Source organism: Phoca vitulina, unplaced genomic scaffold, assembly GCF_004348235.1.
Source record: "Phoca vitulina isolate PV1807 unplaced genomic scaffold, GSC_HSeal_1.0 scaffold7, whole genome shotgun sequence".
In the NCBI taxonomy this organism is placed as follows: Eukaryota; Metazoa; Chordata; class Mammalia; order Carnivora; family Phocidae; genus Phoca; species Phoca vitulina.
The window spans coordinates 40,752,775-40,770,989 of NW_022589710.1; the positions used below are offsets into that span (position 1 = coordinate 40,752,775).

Genomic DNA, 18,215 nt, shown 5'->3' on the forward strand with positions numbered 1-18,215 from the left:
CTGCCCTGATAGATTTCTCTGGTCACTACGTAGATGGGAGCATGCACCATGCAACAGGCCAAGGCTTTGGCAGCTGCTCTGAGAGCTGGGGCTCTGGCCTCCAGCCAGCCTTTCCTTGAGACACTTCCCAAGAGCATTGACCTTGGCAGCACTTAGACGTTGCTGCTTTTATTAGTCCTTCCTTCCTTCCTCCCTTCCTTCCTTCCCTCCCTCCCTCTCTCTCTCTTTCTTCTTTCTTTCTCTTTCTTTCTTTCCTCCTTCCTCCCCTCCCTTCTTCCTTCCTTCCTTCCTTTGCCAGACCGTTCTTTGGGGTTCTTTGTACAGACAGCATCTTTCATTGTGGCCCGAGGGTTCAGAAGAGCGCAGTCTGCCTGCCTCGCCCCCCCACCCCCCACCATCAACCTCAGCTTTGGGAACCAAATGCACAGCATCCTCACATTCCTAAACAAACCTCCAGTGTGCACAGTTGTGATTCTACTGCCCAGAAGGCTCAGAAATAGTGTCAGCATTCCAAGGGCTCAGTGGGTCTAGTGACCTCCAGCCTCAGATATAAGCAGGTCTTTAGGGATTGAGTTTGCCCCAGAGCAGAGGAATGGATCCTTGAACCAAAGAAGAATGAGACTGGTACTTTTGAGAAGATGGGGCATCAGACCCCACATCTGCCTCAAGCATGTCCTCCACTGTGACAAGGAGATTATAGTGGTTTACTCCCCAGTGTTTCAGCCAGCATCCCACACATTTCTGGAAAGATATAAAAAGCTGAGCTCCCTTGGGCACAGATTCTGAGACGCTATGCTGGCATTTCCTCCCTAGTGGAGCATGGGGTGAAGTGCGGTGGGAGGGGAGGCCACCCTCAAATAAGCCATCAAACAGGGGAGTCCCCTAGTGTCATTAATCCCCTGGGCACACCCCTCATGGGGTCACATTAGCTAATGCAAGGTCACCATTCCGAAGTTCGTGTTCACCTTACTTAAAAGTGTTCAGGAATCATAATACGTGGAAGGCATGGATCTTTGTAATCTTAAGCTTTAAAATACTCAATACATGTTGGTTTTAAATGGTCACCCTTTTATACTACATTCTAGTATAGATATCCAGAAGCATGAACCAAGGTCTTAAGAAAAACATCACTGGGGGTAATCTAAAATTAAGACAGCTTTCGTTTCAACTTAATTTTGTCTGTGAAGTGGGGCAAAAACTACCTTTATTCAGCTTTGGCAGGGGGATGCCTCAGGAGCTTAGCTGAGGGTCAGTGGTCTCACCCTACTGGACTCTTAAGGTCTGTGATTTGCATGGAACATCACACCTCCAGCCAGCCTCTCTGCATCCCTCCCAGCACGTTCTCTCCCAGTGAAGTTAAGAGAAATTGTTCAGCTAATGGTCACCTCTGTTTCAACAGAATTCAACTTTTAGAGGCACTGATTTAAAAAAAAATAATGAGATTAATAATAAAAGCTATTTATTGCGCTCATACTACCTGCCAGGCACTATGCTCATTTTCACTGCATGCTTTTTTTTTTTTTTTTAAGATTTTATTCATTTATTTGAGAGAGAGCAAAAGCGAGAAAGATCACAGAGGGAGAGGGAGAGGGAAAAGCAGACTCACCGCTGAGTGGAGAGTCCAATGAGGGTCTCGATCTTAGGACCCTGAGATCATGACCCGAGCCTAAGGTGGATGCTTAACTAACTGAACCCCCAGGTGCCCTTTCTCTGCATGCTTTATCTCATTTTCAGGACAACCCATCAGGTATTTACCATTATTGTCCCACTTTACAGACAAAGAAACTGAGGCTCAGAGAAATGGTATAATTTGCCTAAGGTGATCCAAAGGCTAGGTGTGTCTGACTCTCCAGTTTTAACCACTACACAATTTTGCAAGAGGGCTGGTTCTCAATGATATGGGCAGAAAGCAGGTTCCCCCACTTTGGGAAAGGCTGTGTCCTACCACCCATATCTGATGGTCCTAGAAAAACACTCCCAATCCTTGCACTCCATTGAAGGGAAGGATCAGAACGGGAATTAAATTTAAAACACAATAAAATAAGGTGTCCGAATTTCTGTCTTTTGTCTAATACAAATCTGGTTTTGCAACTCAAAAAGTCCTAATCCCCCTCAAAGTTAAAAACTTCAGATATTATATCTCCTGGTGTTTGGGCTACAGCCTCTTCTGTAAAGTATAACAATTTGGCAGAGTCAGCTCGTGAAACTCGTGTGGTCACGCGGGGCCCTGCCCTTAGAAAGGCTACGTACGTGGTTCTATGTTCTGCTGAAGCTGTCTTGAAACTGTTAATAATATTTAAATGAGAGGCCATGCATTTTCACTTTGCACTGGGCACTGCAAGTTACATAGCAGGCCCTGTAATTTAGGAGATAAAAGTAATGCATTTTGACATCAAGTATCTGCAGCCATGAGCTAGCCCCGAGCCAGAGCTGACATGCCTTTGGCCCTCCCTTGGTAATTCCCTCTTTGTGTGGAGAGTAAGTGACCATAGGAAGCCACACAAAGGAAATGTCCACTCCTCTGCCCCGTAGCAAGAGCTAGTGTTGATGGCAGAACGGGAGCTCAGTGCTGACCCCATCAGAAGAGTAGTGGGGAGTTGAGAGGGAGAGACCCCTGATCCTATTTGAAAATCCCAGGAGAATGGGGATAAAGAGCTCTGGGTGCCCTGAGTTTGGGTTTGCCTGATTTCCTGACTGGTGGCAAATGGTCCGATTTCAATGCCTCTGACATGAGTACGTCCTTCTGCTCTCAAGTTGGAGTTGGGAGCCTTTGGTACCCCCCGTTTTGAAACCCAGCCATTGAAGCACCACACCATTGGAAAGGCTCTGCTTAAACAGGTGGGGTGAGGCTGGGTGGGGTACAGTATGCACATGGCAGGGGAGGCACCTGGCTCCCCACCAAAGGGTGCCTAGAGGTCCGGGGGTCCTGCCTCTGCGTTAGCCATAGTGAAGCCAAAACTGAAGGGCAGAGTTGAGAAGGAGGACTGATGCCATCTGGTTTGGCTCCTAGCTTCACCCCGGTTTCCAACTCACAGATACTCCCCTACCTTGCTCATTTGGCTTTCTCACTTGTTTATGATTTTTCTGGATGCCCCCGCACACTGCCAACAGTAAGCTGTCTCCTAGAGAGCTTCTCTGTGGATGCCGCATCTCAAGGAGCCATCCCTGCTGTGCCTAGCATCCTGCCCTAAGGTTAATGCTGTCATTAGATACTAGGGAGGGGAAGCGGAGACCCTGGTTCTCGGGCTCCGGCCACCTCGCCAGCAGCGGGGGCTAAGGGTGATATGGGCCAGCTGGGGGAGGCAACATCTGTGAGACACACCATCTGGACAACATTTGAGATTTATAAAGAATTTGTCCAAACACAAAGCACTGGCAGCGCATTTAAAAAACCAGGTCCTTCTTTGCTGGATTCTCAGGATTTCCCTCCTCTTGTTCAGCTGTAACAGGGAGAAAGGACGTCCAAGCTGCTCTGGACTATTTGGCTTCGGTGCTAAAGTCAAGGTTAATGAATGATCATTGCTGGGCATCTAGAGACATTTGCTCACTGCTTCCCCAGACCCCTTTTCCAGAGTTTGGGGCATTAACTCCCAGAATGCAAAGCTGCTCGGGCTGACTTTTGGCATCCCCCACTGCCCTGAGCTGTCTCTATGCCATCTGCCCCTGGGGCCTTTCGCTGGCTGGCTCTGAGCTGGCAGCCTGCTTGCGGCCCTGCGTCGTCATGGAGAAGGTTTTAGAATCATTGTTGGATTGCGGGGCCTATTTCTGCCACCTGGAAACAAGTGGGTTTGTAGAAGAGCCACCGTGGAGGGAGGGAGAGGGCTCTTGGAGCGGGGAGTTGGTGCCAGTGCAGTCGGCTGGGGCAGAGAGACTGCTGTTTGCTGCTTGGTATTCTGGACAGGCAGCCGCGTGCTGATCGACTTGCTTCTACAGGACCCCTGGGAGTGTGCATCAGACAGAAGGCCACAGACTCTGCAGAAAAGTTTGCAGATTCTAAGAAAATGCACTACTGTGCAGCCCACTGCTGTCGTGGGGGAGGCCAAGCGAGCTCCCATTTAGACACAGTGATGTGAACTTCTGCTTCCTGCAGGCAGAGAAGCTGCCCCTTTGCCTGTGCACAGCAGCAGGCTGCTCTTGGCCTGTCTGGGACAGCTCCTTCAGGGACATCTATTTTTGCATGAGACCTGGACACCCCAGCCATCTGGGCATCTCCTTCCTACCTCCATGCCCAGTTCCTGAGGGGCTTCTGACAGCCCATTTAGGGCAAAAGTCACCTTGCTGTTTGCTGCTTTGTAGGTCAAAAAACAGTCGAGGATCAGCAATTTCATATCGTTCAGCCAAATCGAAAAGCTTCAGGGCAATCTGGCACCTTTCATCAGGATTGGACAATAAGAACAGTAAAGAAAATCCGTAGCAGATTTTCTCTTGCCCAACAAATATAATCTATTACTTTCTAAATCATTCTGAACTCCAGCACTTTGTGTCCATCTCAAGTCTTCGCCTTCCAAATGATGCAACTGCTACCAAACGTGCCCTCAAAGTTACGAAGCATACTGGCTTTCCCTTGAGCTTTGCATACCTTTTCTTCTGCTACTCGAGGTTGTAACTGGATCCATTCTGGTGCCCACACGGAGAAGAGACTCTCAAAAGTACCTTCTAAGGGATTCCAAGGATTTGTTAACTGGTTTAATCACTGGCAGAAGAAACTGTACATGTTTTCATTACTTGTACATTCTTTTTGCTAGAAGTTTTGGCAACTTTTGGAAAACCCCTTAGAGTCAGGTTGCCTACCCTTATCTATGTAGATCTGGCATCTATGAACCATGACCACATTTTGAGTCGGGACCCAAATAGCAAACCATCAGTGTCTAAGGCACCTGCTCTCTCCTTTCTCCTCCCTGGCTCTTACTTCAGATGGTTCCAGTGAGGGGCTTCTAAGCCCTCTGTTGAAACATTGACTTACTTAGCCATGCTCAGACTCATAAGATACATATCCCTCCTGCATTTTTCTGTCTATGGCTTCATCCTAGTGTGCTCCAACCTCTCCTCCTTTCTCTTTATTCCTGTCTCTTATTTCTGTGCTCTCACGGCATGTTCTCCTTTTTGGAACATAGTGATGCTTTTACTTATTTTAATAACCCTTCCTCGGTCAGCCTTTTCCCCTCCCAAAGCAGTTCACTCCCCTCCCTCCTTGTTATTTGTTTCCATTTCTTTTAGTGGCTGCAGGAAATGGGAGCCCATGCAGAATTTTCGACCCGCCGATGGCAACGGAGGCAGACTATGAAAAGTAAGGCCAGCGCTTCTGGCTGGGCCCGTACCAAATAATTAAACGGCTTCGCTCCCAATATCCTTTTGTTGTGAATCTCAAGAGGCAGGAAGGGCTGGTGTGATAAGTAATAATGCGTGTATCAGGTGAGGTGAAGCCCACCCTACCGGATTCCCCTTTGCAGGTAGACCACCAGACTTTAGCACTCAAACCCCTGGCTTCACAAGATAGTGAAAACAAGCACTTGGCTCTGCGTGCAGGAGTAGCCAGTTATAGATGGGAATAGTCGGTACAGGCCACATCCAGAAAATAAAACATGCAGCTGGCAGCCCCGAGATGGAGAGAGCAAACGAGAGATTTTTATTAAACTGCTCTAATAGGTAGCTTTTTATTTTTCTCCTTTCGGCAGAACGAAGTCTTCTAGAAAACCACGTACTTAGGGATCGTTGGGAAGCTAACTCTTTGACACCTGCAACCGTCCCAATAAGATCAGAATGAATGGAATGTGTTGGAGTGGGAAGCCCCAGCATAACATCTGGCCAAGGCAGGGGACTTATTCAGATCATTCAAATGGAGAGAGGGATGGATGGTGTCTCATTTCCCTTTCAGTTCTGAAATATGATCCGGTGGCCTAGGAAGTGCAAGCCTAGCCCCAATGACACAAAGTTGTCAGGAAGAAAAGAGTTGCCTAGAAACAAGGAGGTAGGGTGGTGGGGAGGATTTACCAATGGGAGTTAATCACACATGCAAAATGAACTGGATTTGGGCTTGCCTTCCGGAGCAGTGGCTCTCACACTTTAAAGAGCACCATGAATTAACTGGGGATCTTGCAAAAAAAAAGCAGACTCTGAACCTGAAGTTCTAGGATGGAAACGGGATTCTTCATTTCTAACCAACTCCTAGGTGATGCCAATGCTGATGGTCTGTGGACCACAGTCTGGAGTAGCAGGGTTCTGCTACTGGGTTCTAGAGCAGTGCAACCCAATAGAACTTTCTGTGATGATGGACATGTTCTACACCTCTGCTGTCCGATAGGGTGGCTACCAGGGACATGTGGCTACTGAACTCTTGAAAGGTGGCTAGTGTGACTGAGGAGCTGAATTTTTAGTTTTGTTTAAATTTGACTAATTTACATTGAAACAGGCAGATGTGGTTAGTGACTCCCGAACTGGAGAGCATGGGTCTAGAGCAGTGATTCTCAAACTTAGGTGCACACTGGAATCACCTGCAGGGCTTGTTAAAACACAGACTGCAAGGTCCCACCCCCAGAATAGCTGATGCCGACCCTCCTGGCCTAGGACCACCCTTGGAGAACCTCTGCTCTAGAACATGCACTAAGCTTCAGGGTCAGCATGAGAGTCTCTCATCTTTTGTCCAGGCAGTGAACCTCAATCTTACCCTCAGGGTCAGCACAACCCACCAGGTCCAGATGGGGTCTGAGCCTGAGTCCCTATAGGCCTTACGCATGGGCACAGTGGGTGGTGATTCAAATGGCTGGCATTGGAAGGCTCCAGGAGGGCCCACTTTTAAAAAATATATTTCCCACTGATTCCCAAGAGGCGACAGAACAGACTAGTTACAAGCATTTGCTGTACAGCCAGATTAACTGAGTCCAAGCCCAGTTATGCCCAATACTAGTCACTTAAACTTGGTGCCTCAGTTTTCTCATCTGTAAAATGAGAATACTACTACTACTTACCTCATAGAGACCTGGTGAGGATTAGGTGCTTAAAGCAGCTGCACAGTGTACGTGCTCAGTATGCATTAGTTATCATCACCCACAATCCCAGCGTTTACAGATTGTTCACTTTGGCTCTGTAGGCACTCTTCTCACCCTACTCTACTATTTTGCTGAGGGCTCAGGAGGCCTCTAAGGTCCACTGGAGCCTCCCTCTAGGGTGTCCAAGGGCAGAAGAAAGGTGACAAAGCAGGAGGGCACCTCACTTTCTGATATACACAGGAGAGCTGGTACGGGCCACTCGGCTGTGCACTGCTCTACATCCGGAATGGGGACTCGACTTCTACAAGCCCAGTTGTGCAGCCATCCCCCAGGCAGCTGTGTGCAGGGCCAGTGGCGCAGGGAAGAATAGCATTTTTCTGAGCCTTCTTAGGAAAAGTCATTTGTTGAGGATGAAGCGATGCGAATACATACCCACCTCTCTCCTTCTGCTCCCACATCTGTTCCTACAATGAGCCATCAGCACTTTCCCAGGCTGAGCTTGTCGCAGACCCTGTTTCTCATTCCCACGCGGCCACAGCAGAGACGGCAGCCCATCCCAGAATTTCTACCAGGCATCACAGCCCGCAGTACCAGCACACCTCCCACAACCTCTTCTGTGTGCTTCTGCTAAAGATACTACTATAGAATTTGGTACCACGACTGAAACATCCTCTTCCCCAAGAAAGGTGTACACATTTTAAAACATTCGGTCATCTTAGCCATCATTTAAGGAAGTCTTAAAATAAAATTTTGAGAATTACCACCAGATGTCAATTTTATTGCCAAACATTTGGTAAACAAGGTAATCCCTCCCTCCCCAGCCCCAGGCTACAGCACATCGCTAGGGGAACCATTACTCCAGAGCCCCTTCCTTTGGGTTGGTTGGGGGATTGCCACACAGCAAGGGATACAGACAACTGCAAAGGGCTACCATCAAAGCCTGGTGTCCACTAGGACCACCTGGCTGATGTTCAACCTACTTCATTCCTTCCTTTTCCACCCAAGTTCAGAATAACAATATCCATGAATTGAGTGCTATTTCTAGGGACTGAGCTGCTTTCCAAGCATTAACCCATTTAACAACTGCCTACCATGTAGGATCTGTTGTCCTCCTTTTATAGATGACAAGAGGAGCCCATTGAACAGTAGGTAACAGTCTGAATAAGTCAAGATCCTTGCTTCTTTGCCAAACTCTTTGCCTTGAAGCTATGGCAGCCGCATGGACTGGATGTTCAGAACTTTGTGGATGTTAGTCATTCCATCATGCTGAGATGTTCCGAATGTCAACATTTTGGCATCCAAATTCCATTTCCCAGCCAGTCTGTCACACTGAGAAGGGGAAAGGAGAAGTGTAGTGGCAGTATGAAGACCCTTTGTCACCCGCGTGGCTCATTGCTGGGCTTGGGAAATATGGACACTGTGCTTACAGGCCAGAGCCTGAAGCAGCTCTGAGTTGGAGGTAGGTGGAATCAATGGACCCCTCCCAAGGGGCAGCTACGTTTCCTCAGAGCTCACCCTTCCCTGGAAGAATACAACCACAATTTCCCTCCCTCTGAAAGAACGCTGATGCTGGAACTGGTAGGTGTGTGTGTGTGTGCGTGCATCCAGACACTCACACAGGAGTAGATACGGATCTACTGTCTGACAGTCCTATGAATTGTGCAAGCGTCTGACACAAGAACATGCTACCAATACTGTACTAGTGAGGAGGAAGAAAGGCATGAAGACTTCAAAATGGCAGCTAATTTAAAAATCACTTTGGACCAAGTCTGTGCTCATATGGGACATGACAGTATTTGATGAATCAAGAAGTAACAACAGTGCAAACAATGATCATCACTGTTCCTCAAAAGGAAACCACCCTCCCCTCTATGTCCTAACATCTGATACTGACTCCACCCTCTGTCCCAGCCCTGGCTTTTTGAAGCCCTAGCAGCACCAGGGCCCAGCCTGAAGGGACATGTGAAGGGATGCATTGGGCTGGGAGGAGGCGCACCTAGAGAGAGCTCCAGAACTCCGTGGAACAGCGGACACAGGTGGGCGGACCAGGTGCTCTTCTATACAATTAGGTAATTAAAGCACGTGATTGGTCAGAATACAGCAGGTGCTGCATCAGACAACCGAAGCCAAACGTGTATCACCTATAGGGCCTAAACAACATTTCTAGAACTGAGAGCTATCTGCTGGGTCCCTGAAAGCTGCTTTCCAGGCTGTGTCAAGAAATGCCAGGTTTCCGTGTGTTCATCTGCCAAATGTTTCCCTGGGACATGCAGGGTGGAGACGGCAGTCGTATGGTGGAGAAAAGGCAAGTCTACAGAGCAACCTACGGGCAACCACAATCACCTGGAGGCCTTAAGAAGAATAATTGCTTCACTAACCTTTCTCATCAATTTAGTATTGATCAGAAATCTCTTTTTGTTGAAACTTTTAAGCTGGAATTGCTTTTTTAAGCTGGAATGTTGAGTTTCTTGTCTCAGCACGGAACAGTTGAATGATGAAGCTGGTACCTTGTTTTAGTGATCTGGGACTCTGCATGGCCTGAGGCTCATTCTCTGGGTTGATGATCATTACCTTTCTTTTTTTGACGATCATCATTTATGCTGCCTTTGTTAACGTCGTGTCAAATAACACCCTTGAAGGTAATTAATCTTACTCTCTCTTTTTACTGTAATTTAAAACTGATTAAGTACATGACCTTATGAATTTGACCTGATTAATCAAGGCTCCTGGCTAATCAAGGGAAAGAGAACAACAGGGACTGAGTGATGGTTGGTTGGCAGATGGCGTGTCCCCAGGAAACTAAAAAGGCTTGAAGTCAGTGCCTGAAGGACCATCAGATCTACCTATGGATGGATACCAGGGTAGGAAGGTAGTTAAGCCCAATGGGGACATACAGATGTCTGTTCATGACAATGAAGCATCAGTGGTCCCCAGGGTCAGTGATCGGACTTTGTCTTCCCAGCATCAAAAGCAATGCCTGGCGCACAGCAGATGTTCAATACAAATTTGTCAAATGAAAGGAGGTTTGCCCACCCGATCTATCCTTCACAGATTTCATTGGATCACCAGTCAGTTGTCCCCCAGCCATCCACCATCTATCCCTCTCTCCATCTAGTATTTATGTGCAAACCATATGTGAGGTGCTAAAGTGTGATCTATAGGGGATTCGAGGCTAAATAATATACAGCCCCTTATGCAAAGTCAGGCATCCCTCTGTTTCAAGGGACTTTTTAAAGGAGAAGGAATGATAACTGGTGGACTTTACAGAGTAGCTTGAACACAAACTGCATTCTGATATGCCTTCACTCCTCCATCCACTCTTCACCTTTGGCAAATCCCTTGAAGGTTCAGTCTGTGTGCTTCTGAAGGGAAACTTCCGTCTTCTTGTCCGGATGTGGTGTAGGCACTGGTCATTGCCTAAGCAGGACGCTGGGCTAGCTTCACCGATGATTGCATCTGAAACAGCTTTGTCCTGCTTGTTTCCTTGGCAATGAACCAAACAAAAGCTTCTTCCAACCCTTCCCACTCCTCCTTACTCCATTTCATGTTCTCTCTTTTCGGAGCCCGGGGATGCTCCAAGAGGGCAAATGTGAAGGTCTGAGACCGCTTCAGGGCTGCAATTTCCTGGATGGTAAAAAAACTTCCAGCATGGTGCTCTGAGGCCAATTCTGGGCACTTGTTAGAATGTTTACATCAGGAGAAGTACGCCTTTCTCCACCCACTATCCCCATCGCCCCCCAACCCTCCAACTGTCTCTTGCTGCAGTTCAGAATACGAACTACTTCTCTCTGGTATCACGTCAAAGAATATAAATGAAGAGCCCAACAAAGGATTCTGGAAATTGCTCCTCCTCAAAGGGCAACATGACCACTTATCCTAGGATGTAGCAATGGGTCTATATTCTAGAGGATGATCTGAAATTTAGAAGAACCATTCTTTACGATGACTAGGTTTGGCTTCTGTCTTTGTTTTAATTTTACTTAGCTATATGGATCTCTCTCTCTCTCTTTTTTGGAATCCAAGTTTTTTTTTTCCTTTACACAGTGCTTTTCGCTAAGTGTAAACCTCTAATTTGGTGACATTCAGATTCAGACCTGGGCCTTTGCATCACATGTGACACTATGATCGGCAATGTGCTTTTCTTTTTTAAGCTTTATTTAAATTCCAGGTAGCTGCAATGTGCTTTTTGAGACCATCCCTTTCGTCACTAGATCACAACAGTACATTATACTCTCTGCGCATAGTCCGGTCACATGATCCTTTCTGTTTATGCCCATTGCACCTGCAGTTCTGAAGTCATAGGGCTGAGAAACCTCTTTGATTCTGATTCATCTTCACAGTGCTGAGGAAGGCCAAAGTCACAATCCCCATTCCACAGGTGGGGAACCAAGGCACAGAGAGGTGATCTATCCAAAGTCACTCAGTAAGTCAGAAAACAAACTGAACAGAGGGCAAGGTAAGATCACCTGTGTACCTTTCAGTGCGTTATCCAGAAAACCAGATTGCGGTCCTTCTCAAATGAATGTACGTACTTTGGAAGAAAGTAGTTTTACGTGGAATTTCCTATTCACGTTTCAAAAGCTCTCTAGGAAATCAGGAGCCACAAGGTAAGAACCAGTAAGTATCAGATTAACCTTTTAGTCAAATGCCCCGACTCACAGACAATACCATTTATTCCAGCTAGCTCACTGATAACCTGATTACCGACAAGAAGAAAATTAGAGGGAAAAATTCATCCATTCAAGAAATAAACCTTGGCACAGCTCCTGTGTAACACCTAAGTATTGCTCCCTTCTGCACAATGCTTTTGTACCTGCTGGCATGCAATTGGGGGGGGGGGGTACGGATGGAGTGTGTGTATATGTGTGTGTGTGTGTGTAATACCAGACATTTTAGGGACAATTCTGCCCAGCAGAATATACATGAAACATGTCTAATATAGTAGTTCTCTACCCTGATTCTTTGTTTCTTTTTTGGTAACTTTTATTTCCTGATCCTGATTTAATGTAAAATGTAATGTTTTCTGTGATGAAGGCAGAGTCAGTGGGTGGATATGGCCAGGGGGCTGATTTCGGCTTCATGGGAAGGAACCACTCTAGGCATTAAAGTTGCCCAAAGACAACTGAGTGGGACTTTTGGGACCAGGGAGTGGCCTGGTCTTGCAAGTATTTTCCCCCAGCAGCTAAATGATTATCTGCTGTAATGCACTGCCCCTTCCAATGCCCAGGAATCAATATTCCCAGAAACCAACTAGGCCAACAGCAGCCCTCCTGCTTCTCTACTCCAGGTCAAGAAAGGCACAAAGAAGACCAACAAATAATACTGAGGCGGTGCTTTGGATCTGGAAGACCTTGAGGTACCAAGAGAAGATACTGATGGCCCCGTCTGGCCAGTGGGAAAGGTGAGGCACGGAGAGAATGATTCAACACTTCCAGCAAAGGTGAGGGGGAACCAGGAACTTAAGGGGGAACATTCTCTTTTTTCCTCATGTGAGGGAGGAGGGGAAGCTACAGAACCAACAATAGCGACCACAACTCTCCACAGCAAAGCGGCCCCCACAGGAGATGACTGTCAGGGCAGCTGGGACAGTTCCTTCCCCGAGGGAATCCTAGCTCCAGACACGCTGGGCCCACCCTCAGGGACAGCATCCAGGGCTGGAGATTTAGGCAGGATCGGCCTGGGCAGGCACATAAGGTAGCTCTGCTTCGTAAGGCATGGCTGATGTCTTTCGACGAGTGGGCTCCACACTGGGAGGTGGGCATCAGACACGGCCTCCCCCTGAAGCTACCCTGCAAGAAAGCAGAATCCGGCGGAACAATGCTGCCTAGGGAACTCATCTCCCCCAGGGGCTGGGGGCTTCCACTAAAGCGAAACAGCATCACCAAACCAACCGATTTCTTGTGTCACTTGGGAGAATGGGAGGGAAAAAAGACACAAAGTGATCATTATTTGCAGATGATTGTCTACCTAGAAAGCCTATGGGAATCAACCAAAAAAAACTACCTTAACTAAGACCAGAATTTGCTCAAGTGGCAGTTTAAAAGTCAAGCATACAAAAACCAATCGCTTTTGGGGTCCCTTGGTGTGGTCTAACACCTTGGAAGAGCTGTGCTTTTCTGCGAGGCCTCTGAGCTTTGTGCAACTTGCCATTATTTTAAAAGATGGAGGTGAGCCAAGGCGACGCCTCCTCAGCTGCGGTAACCAATGTCACCTCAGACACCCACATGCGGAAGCTGCCTGGGCTGACTGCTGCAGAAGGGGGCGGCCACCGCTGCACTCTCTCCTACGGGGGCCCTCCCCCAGTCCCGACTCAGGCCCCCCTCTCCCCGCTCTTTTTCTACTCCAACCCCGAAGACACACTGGGAAGCTTGGCGAGGGCCGCTGCGGGAGCCACCAAGGGGATGTGGTTAAAGATTGTGCTATGTCATTTCCAAATGAAGTCCGATTTTTAAAAGGCGGTGGGCTGGCAGCTCTCCTATCTGTCCTCTCATTGCCTCATTGGTCGGGAGCCTGGCGAGGCCGCGGCGCTGGGCCCCGACCGCAGACTTCCGCAGTCTGGTCATAAAGGCCAAGGGAGGCCCCGCAGGGCTGAGCGGGGCCGCCTGGCCAGCTCAGGGCCGCGGTCATTTGCGGTCCAGGCTGGCGTGCAGCTGGGCTTCCCGCACCATGCGGTCGAAGGAGCGCGTGTTGGTCTCCTCGCGTACCTTCTCCCGCACGTGGAAGGAGGCCCGGGCTGTGGAGCGGGCGGTCTCCAGCGCGCTCCGCCGCTCCCGGGACAGCTGCTCGCTCCGCTCCAGCTTGCGCCCGATGGCCTGCAGCAGCTCCTGCCGGCGGCAGTCTTCGTGCCTCTCCACCTTCTGCTTATTGGCGCGCTGGGTCCGCTCCTTCTCCAACCGGCTCTGGCCCACGCGCCGCGCCTTCTGCTGCACGGCTTCTTCGGCTGCCTGCGTCGCGTGCTGCAGCCGCCGCTCCCCCGCCCGGGCCAGCGCCTCCAGGTGCGCCTGGTGCTCGCGCCCTTTGCGCTCGGCCACCTCCTTGGCCCGCCGGCCCTGCAGCTCCTCCCGCCGGGCCCGCTCCCGCAGCTCGCGGGCGCGCTGCTCCACCAGCTGCTCGTAGTTCTCCTGCGCGCGGCCCAAGCTGGCCTCCAGGGAGCTTCGCAAGCCCTCTCGCTCCGCGCGCTCCTGCCGGGCCCGGCCTTGCAGCAGCGCCTCGTGGCGCGCCCGCTCGGCCCGGCTCAGCTCCCGCTTCTCCCGCTGCAGCTGGCCCTCCTGCCGCTGCTTGGTGCGGGCCGCGCGCTGGGCGCGCTCCCTGCGGACCAGCTCGGCCCGCTCGCGCCCTTCCTGCAGGCCCTCCTCTCGCTGCTTCAGGTTCTGCTCCTGCTGCAGCTTGCGCAGCCTGTCCTCCCGGGCCGCGCGCTCGACCCGCTCCCGCCGCAGCAGGCCCTGGTGTTCGGCCAGCTCCCGCCGCCGCTCCTCGCCGCGCTCGCACTGCCGCTGCCGCCGCCGCGCCTCCTCGCGCTCCTCGCGCCCCCGACGGCCGCGCCGCTCCTCCACCTGCGCGGCCCAGGCCCGGCGGCCCTGCTCCAGCGCGCGCTGCTTCTCCCGCTCCTCGCGCTCCCGCCGCTGCTCGGCTCGCACGCGCTGCTGCTCCCACTGGCCGTGGGCCGCGGCGCGCTGCTCCAGCAGCAGGCGCTCCTCCTGGTGGCGCGCCAGCATCAGCGCCGCGATCTTTCGGTCGCGATCCGGCACCCCGCGCAGGCCCCGCTCGGCGCGCACTTGGCGCACGATGCGCTCCACGTGCTGAGCCGTCTGCGGAGAGTGGCTCAGGTCACCCAGGCTGAAGCTGCGGCCGGTGAGCGGCACCAAGGCCAGGGCGGAAGGGCGGCCCAGGGGGTTGGGGGCGGAGGACGCGGAGCCCGCGGGGCAGCTGTTCCTGGCCGAGGCCCGCAGAGGCCAGCGCAGCTCCCGCAGGCTCTCCCCGCTGTAGGACGACGACGACGCTCCAGACTCGGAACTGAGGGCGCCCTCGCGACGGCGGGACAGCGAGTCTAGCGAGTGGCTCTTCCTACCTGCCCGCGACGCCGCGGTCGGTGGTTGCGTCCGGGCCGGAGATGGGCTGGAAGAGGCTTTGCGGGCCGCACGCGGCGCGGGCGAGGCCGGGAGGCTGGCGCTGCTGCAGCTGCTGCTGCTGCCGCCCGCGCTGGGGACCGAGGCGGCGGCGGCCGCGGGCCCCAACGGCGTGAAGAGGCGCCGCTTCTCCTCGCGTACGATGCGCTCTCGCTCGGCCCGGCACTGCTGCAGCTTGGCGCGCCGCTCCGCCTCGTAGGCCTCGTACAGGCCGGTGGCCACCCGCATGGAGCGGCCCGGCGCCTCGCGCACCAGGTCTGCCAGGGCCCGCGGCAGCAGCTCCACTGGCTTGACGGCGCAGCGCGCGCAGGCCTCCAGCGAGCGGGGACTGGTCAGCACGTAGCGGCTGCCCTCGGCCTCCGGACAGTCGAAGTTGAAGAGGTCGAGGTGCAGCAGCGGAGACTGCTCCCGCCGCCCGTCTTCTTCCGCTGCGCTCGGGACTTCAGCTTTGCGGGGCGCCGCCGCCGAGGCCGAGGCGGAGGCCGAGGCCGAGGAGGCGGCGGGCTGCTGGGCGCCCTGTGCGTCGGGGGGCACAGATGCGGCGGCTGCGTCCCCTTCCGAACCTTCAGGCTCGGTTCCCGCCTTTTCGTCTTCCGGCACGGGGTCCACCATGGCTGAGCCCTGTCCTTTTGCGGAGTCCCTGCGGAAGACAAGGTAGGGACACCGAGGAATACATGAGAGCAGTTCCCCCCCGCCCCATTCATATACACCCCCTCCCAACTTAATCAGCTTTGGGATTAGGCTCAGAGGCCCGGTGGAACGTAAATCATAATACCAATGCCCTGAAAACCCAGGCGGGGGGCGGGAGGGAGGGGGCGGGGACTGGTGCAAAGAGAAAAGCCTCAACCTCCCTCAGCCCCGGTGTGCCGGCCAGGGGTCTGGGGCCCGGCTTCCCAGGGCGTCTGGCCCGCTGGAGGCATCTCCTTCCTGCTGCAAGTTAAGATGAAAAGATCGCGGTGCAGGCAGTAGCGGGCCAGGGAGGCGGTGGAGGGTTCCCGGGAGGATTAGTGTATTTGTTTGTAGCTTAGGCGGGGACCGGGGATGCAGCTTTGCAGGAACAAAAAACGAAGAGGCCTGTTCATCCTCAAAGTGCATTGCTGCGAGGACCCCATTTGCCTAGGGAAGAAGTTTATTTGGGATTAGGCTCAGAGGCCCTGTGATTTGTATGATTAAATTTACATGATGCATATTATATGATTGCCCCCTGCCAAAGGAGACCCGGGCCCGGGGCTGATGGAAGGGCTGAAAGAAATGCCTCAATTACAAAAGGCCTCCCCGGGAGGGGTGTTCGATTCTTGTTCTGTCTTTTGGGCAGGGCTTGCTGGGAGCTATGCCGGTCCCCCCTACCCCCACCCCCGGTGTTGGCTGGGGATGGAGAAGGCGTCTGTGTCCTCTCAAATGCACCCGGTCCCCTCCAAGTCTGAATGTGCTAAAGGCACCATCCACCCCAATCTAGCCTTGGACACCTGCCCCTGGGTGCCCTCCGAGTCCCCCTACGGTATCCCAGCGAGGTGGGCTCTGGGGACTCAGCCCGGCCACGCCAGTGCCCGCCGCTCCCGGGTCTCCGGGCGGGATCACTCACCGCACGTCCCGGGCTCGGGCCCCGCGCCGAGGGCTTTTGTTCGCAGCTCGCCGCTCTCCCTTGCGCGTCTTCAATCCCCGCGCCCGCGGGGTCCGATTACTGCCGGCTGCAGCCGCGGTAGGAGCCCCAGCTGCCACCGCAGCCACCGCCAGCGTCTCTCCATGGGGCCCGCACACATCCCAGACGCTACCTACACGCGGGAGGGGGAGTGGGACAAGGGCGCCCTAAAATCCCGCGGCTCTGCTCCCTTCCCTCACGCTGATTCTTGAAAAAGGAAGCCGGGTTCCATCGCTGCTGCATCCCTCGCGGTCTCTCCAATGGTGAAGGTACCGCAGGTCTGGCGACGCCCCCGGCGCCTCCTGGTGGACGTTCAAGGGTGTGGGTTTGTTTGCTTAGAGGGCGAAGAAGAGAAATACATATATATTTGGTGGAGATGGATATATATGTGTTTGGTGGAAATGGAGATCTATCCATCTCCATATATATATCATCCATATATATATATTTGGGGGAGGTGGATCTATATATATTTGGAGGGAGATGGATATATATATATATATGTACATATATATTTGCAGGGAGATGGATATATATGTATTTGGTGGATATGGAGATATATATATTTGGAGATGGATATACACACACGCACACACACACTTGATGGATATATCCACTGAGAAACCCTATTCCATAAGCACCTTAACTGGCTAGAATGAAGGAATAGCTTGGCTTGTTTCTCAAGGGGACCCTGAGAAACATACAAAGTTGATAGTGAATAATTAGATAGAAATAGGGTTTCTAATCCAAACTACGATTTTATTCTTTTAAGAAAAACTAAGAACATTCAGATAGGTTTGAGGCAGGCAGAAAATGTGTGACTAGTGTTTAATGCAAATTTGGAGGACTTCCTGGTCCCAGGTTACACACATTAGAACCAATTAGTGCCCTTTAATGAGTGTTATTTTGAGATACCTCCTCCCCACCTTTTTTCCATTTGGAGTGGTAGTAGCCATGGAAGACAGATGGGAGGAGGACTGGAGGGAGGAGCTTGGCAGATGGGTGGGACATAATATTAGAGAGCATGGTGAGCTATGTTGTTAATAACCTTGACGCTGTCAGGCCGTGGGGAGCAAGTGAAGGATTGAAAGCAGGAAAACGACATGATTGGGTTTCTATTTTTGGAACATAACGCTAGCAACAATGGAGTGAAGGCTTTAGGGGGGTCAACAGGAGGCAGGAAGCCCTGTTAGCTGGGCACTATAGTCACCCAAGGCAGGGAAGATTGGGACTTGAGGGGGAAGAGTAGCAGGAGGAGTGGGCCTGGTTGACCTGGGCCGTGTACAAATGCCTGAAATAGAAAAAGAATATTCAAAGATAGCTTGGCCCTGGGGGTGTGAGAAGCAGTGAAGGGTCAGAGATGACTTCCTGGAGCAGGGAGGTAGCTGGGTGCACCCAGTGAGAGCATGGAGCCAGGAGGGAGGGTTAGGCGATGTGGAGGGCCTGGGAAGGAGGGGTTCCTTC

At 51.8% G+C, this 18,215-nt stretch overlaps 1 protein-coding gene across 1 annotated transcript; it reads right to left on the bottom strand.

The window, feature by feature from the left end:
- Positions 1-284: 284 nt before the first annotated feature.
- On the bottom strand, positions 285-17,063 carry CCDC177 (coiled-coil domain containing 177). The gene is made up of 2 exons (XM_032405412.1): positions 16,695-17,063; positions 285-15,752 (listed from the first exon to the last, which is right to left on the bottom strand). Exon 2 carries the CDS (start codon positions 15,722-15,724, stop codon positions 13,610-13,612), a length of 2,115 nt encoding a protein of 704 aa, XP_032261303.1. The 5' UTR covers positions 15,725-15,752; positions 16,695-17,063; the 3' UTR covers positions 285-13,609.
- Positions 17,064-18,215: the final 1,152 nt, after the last annotated feature.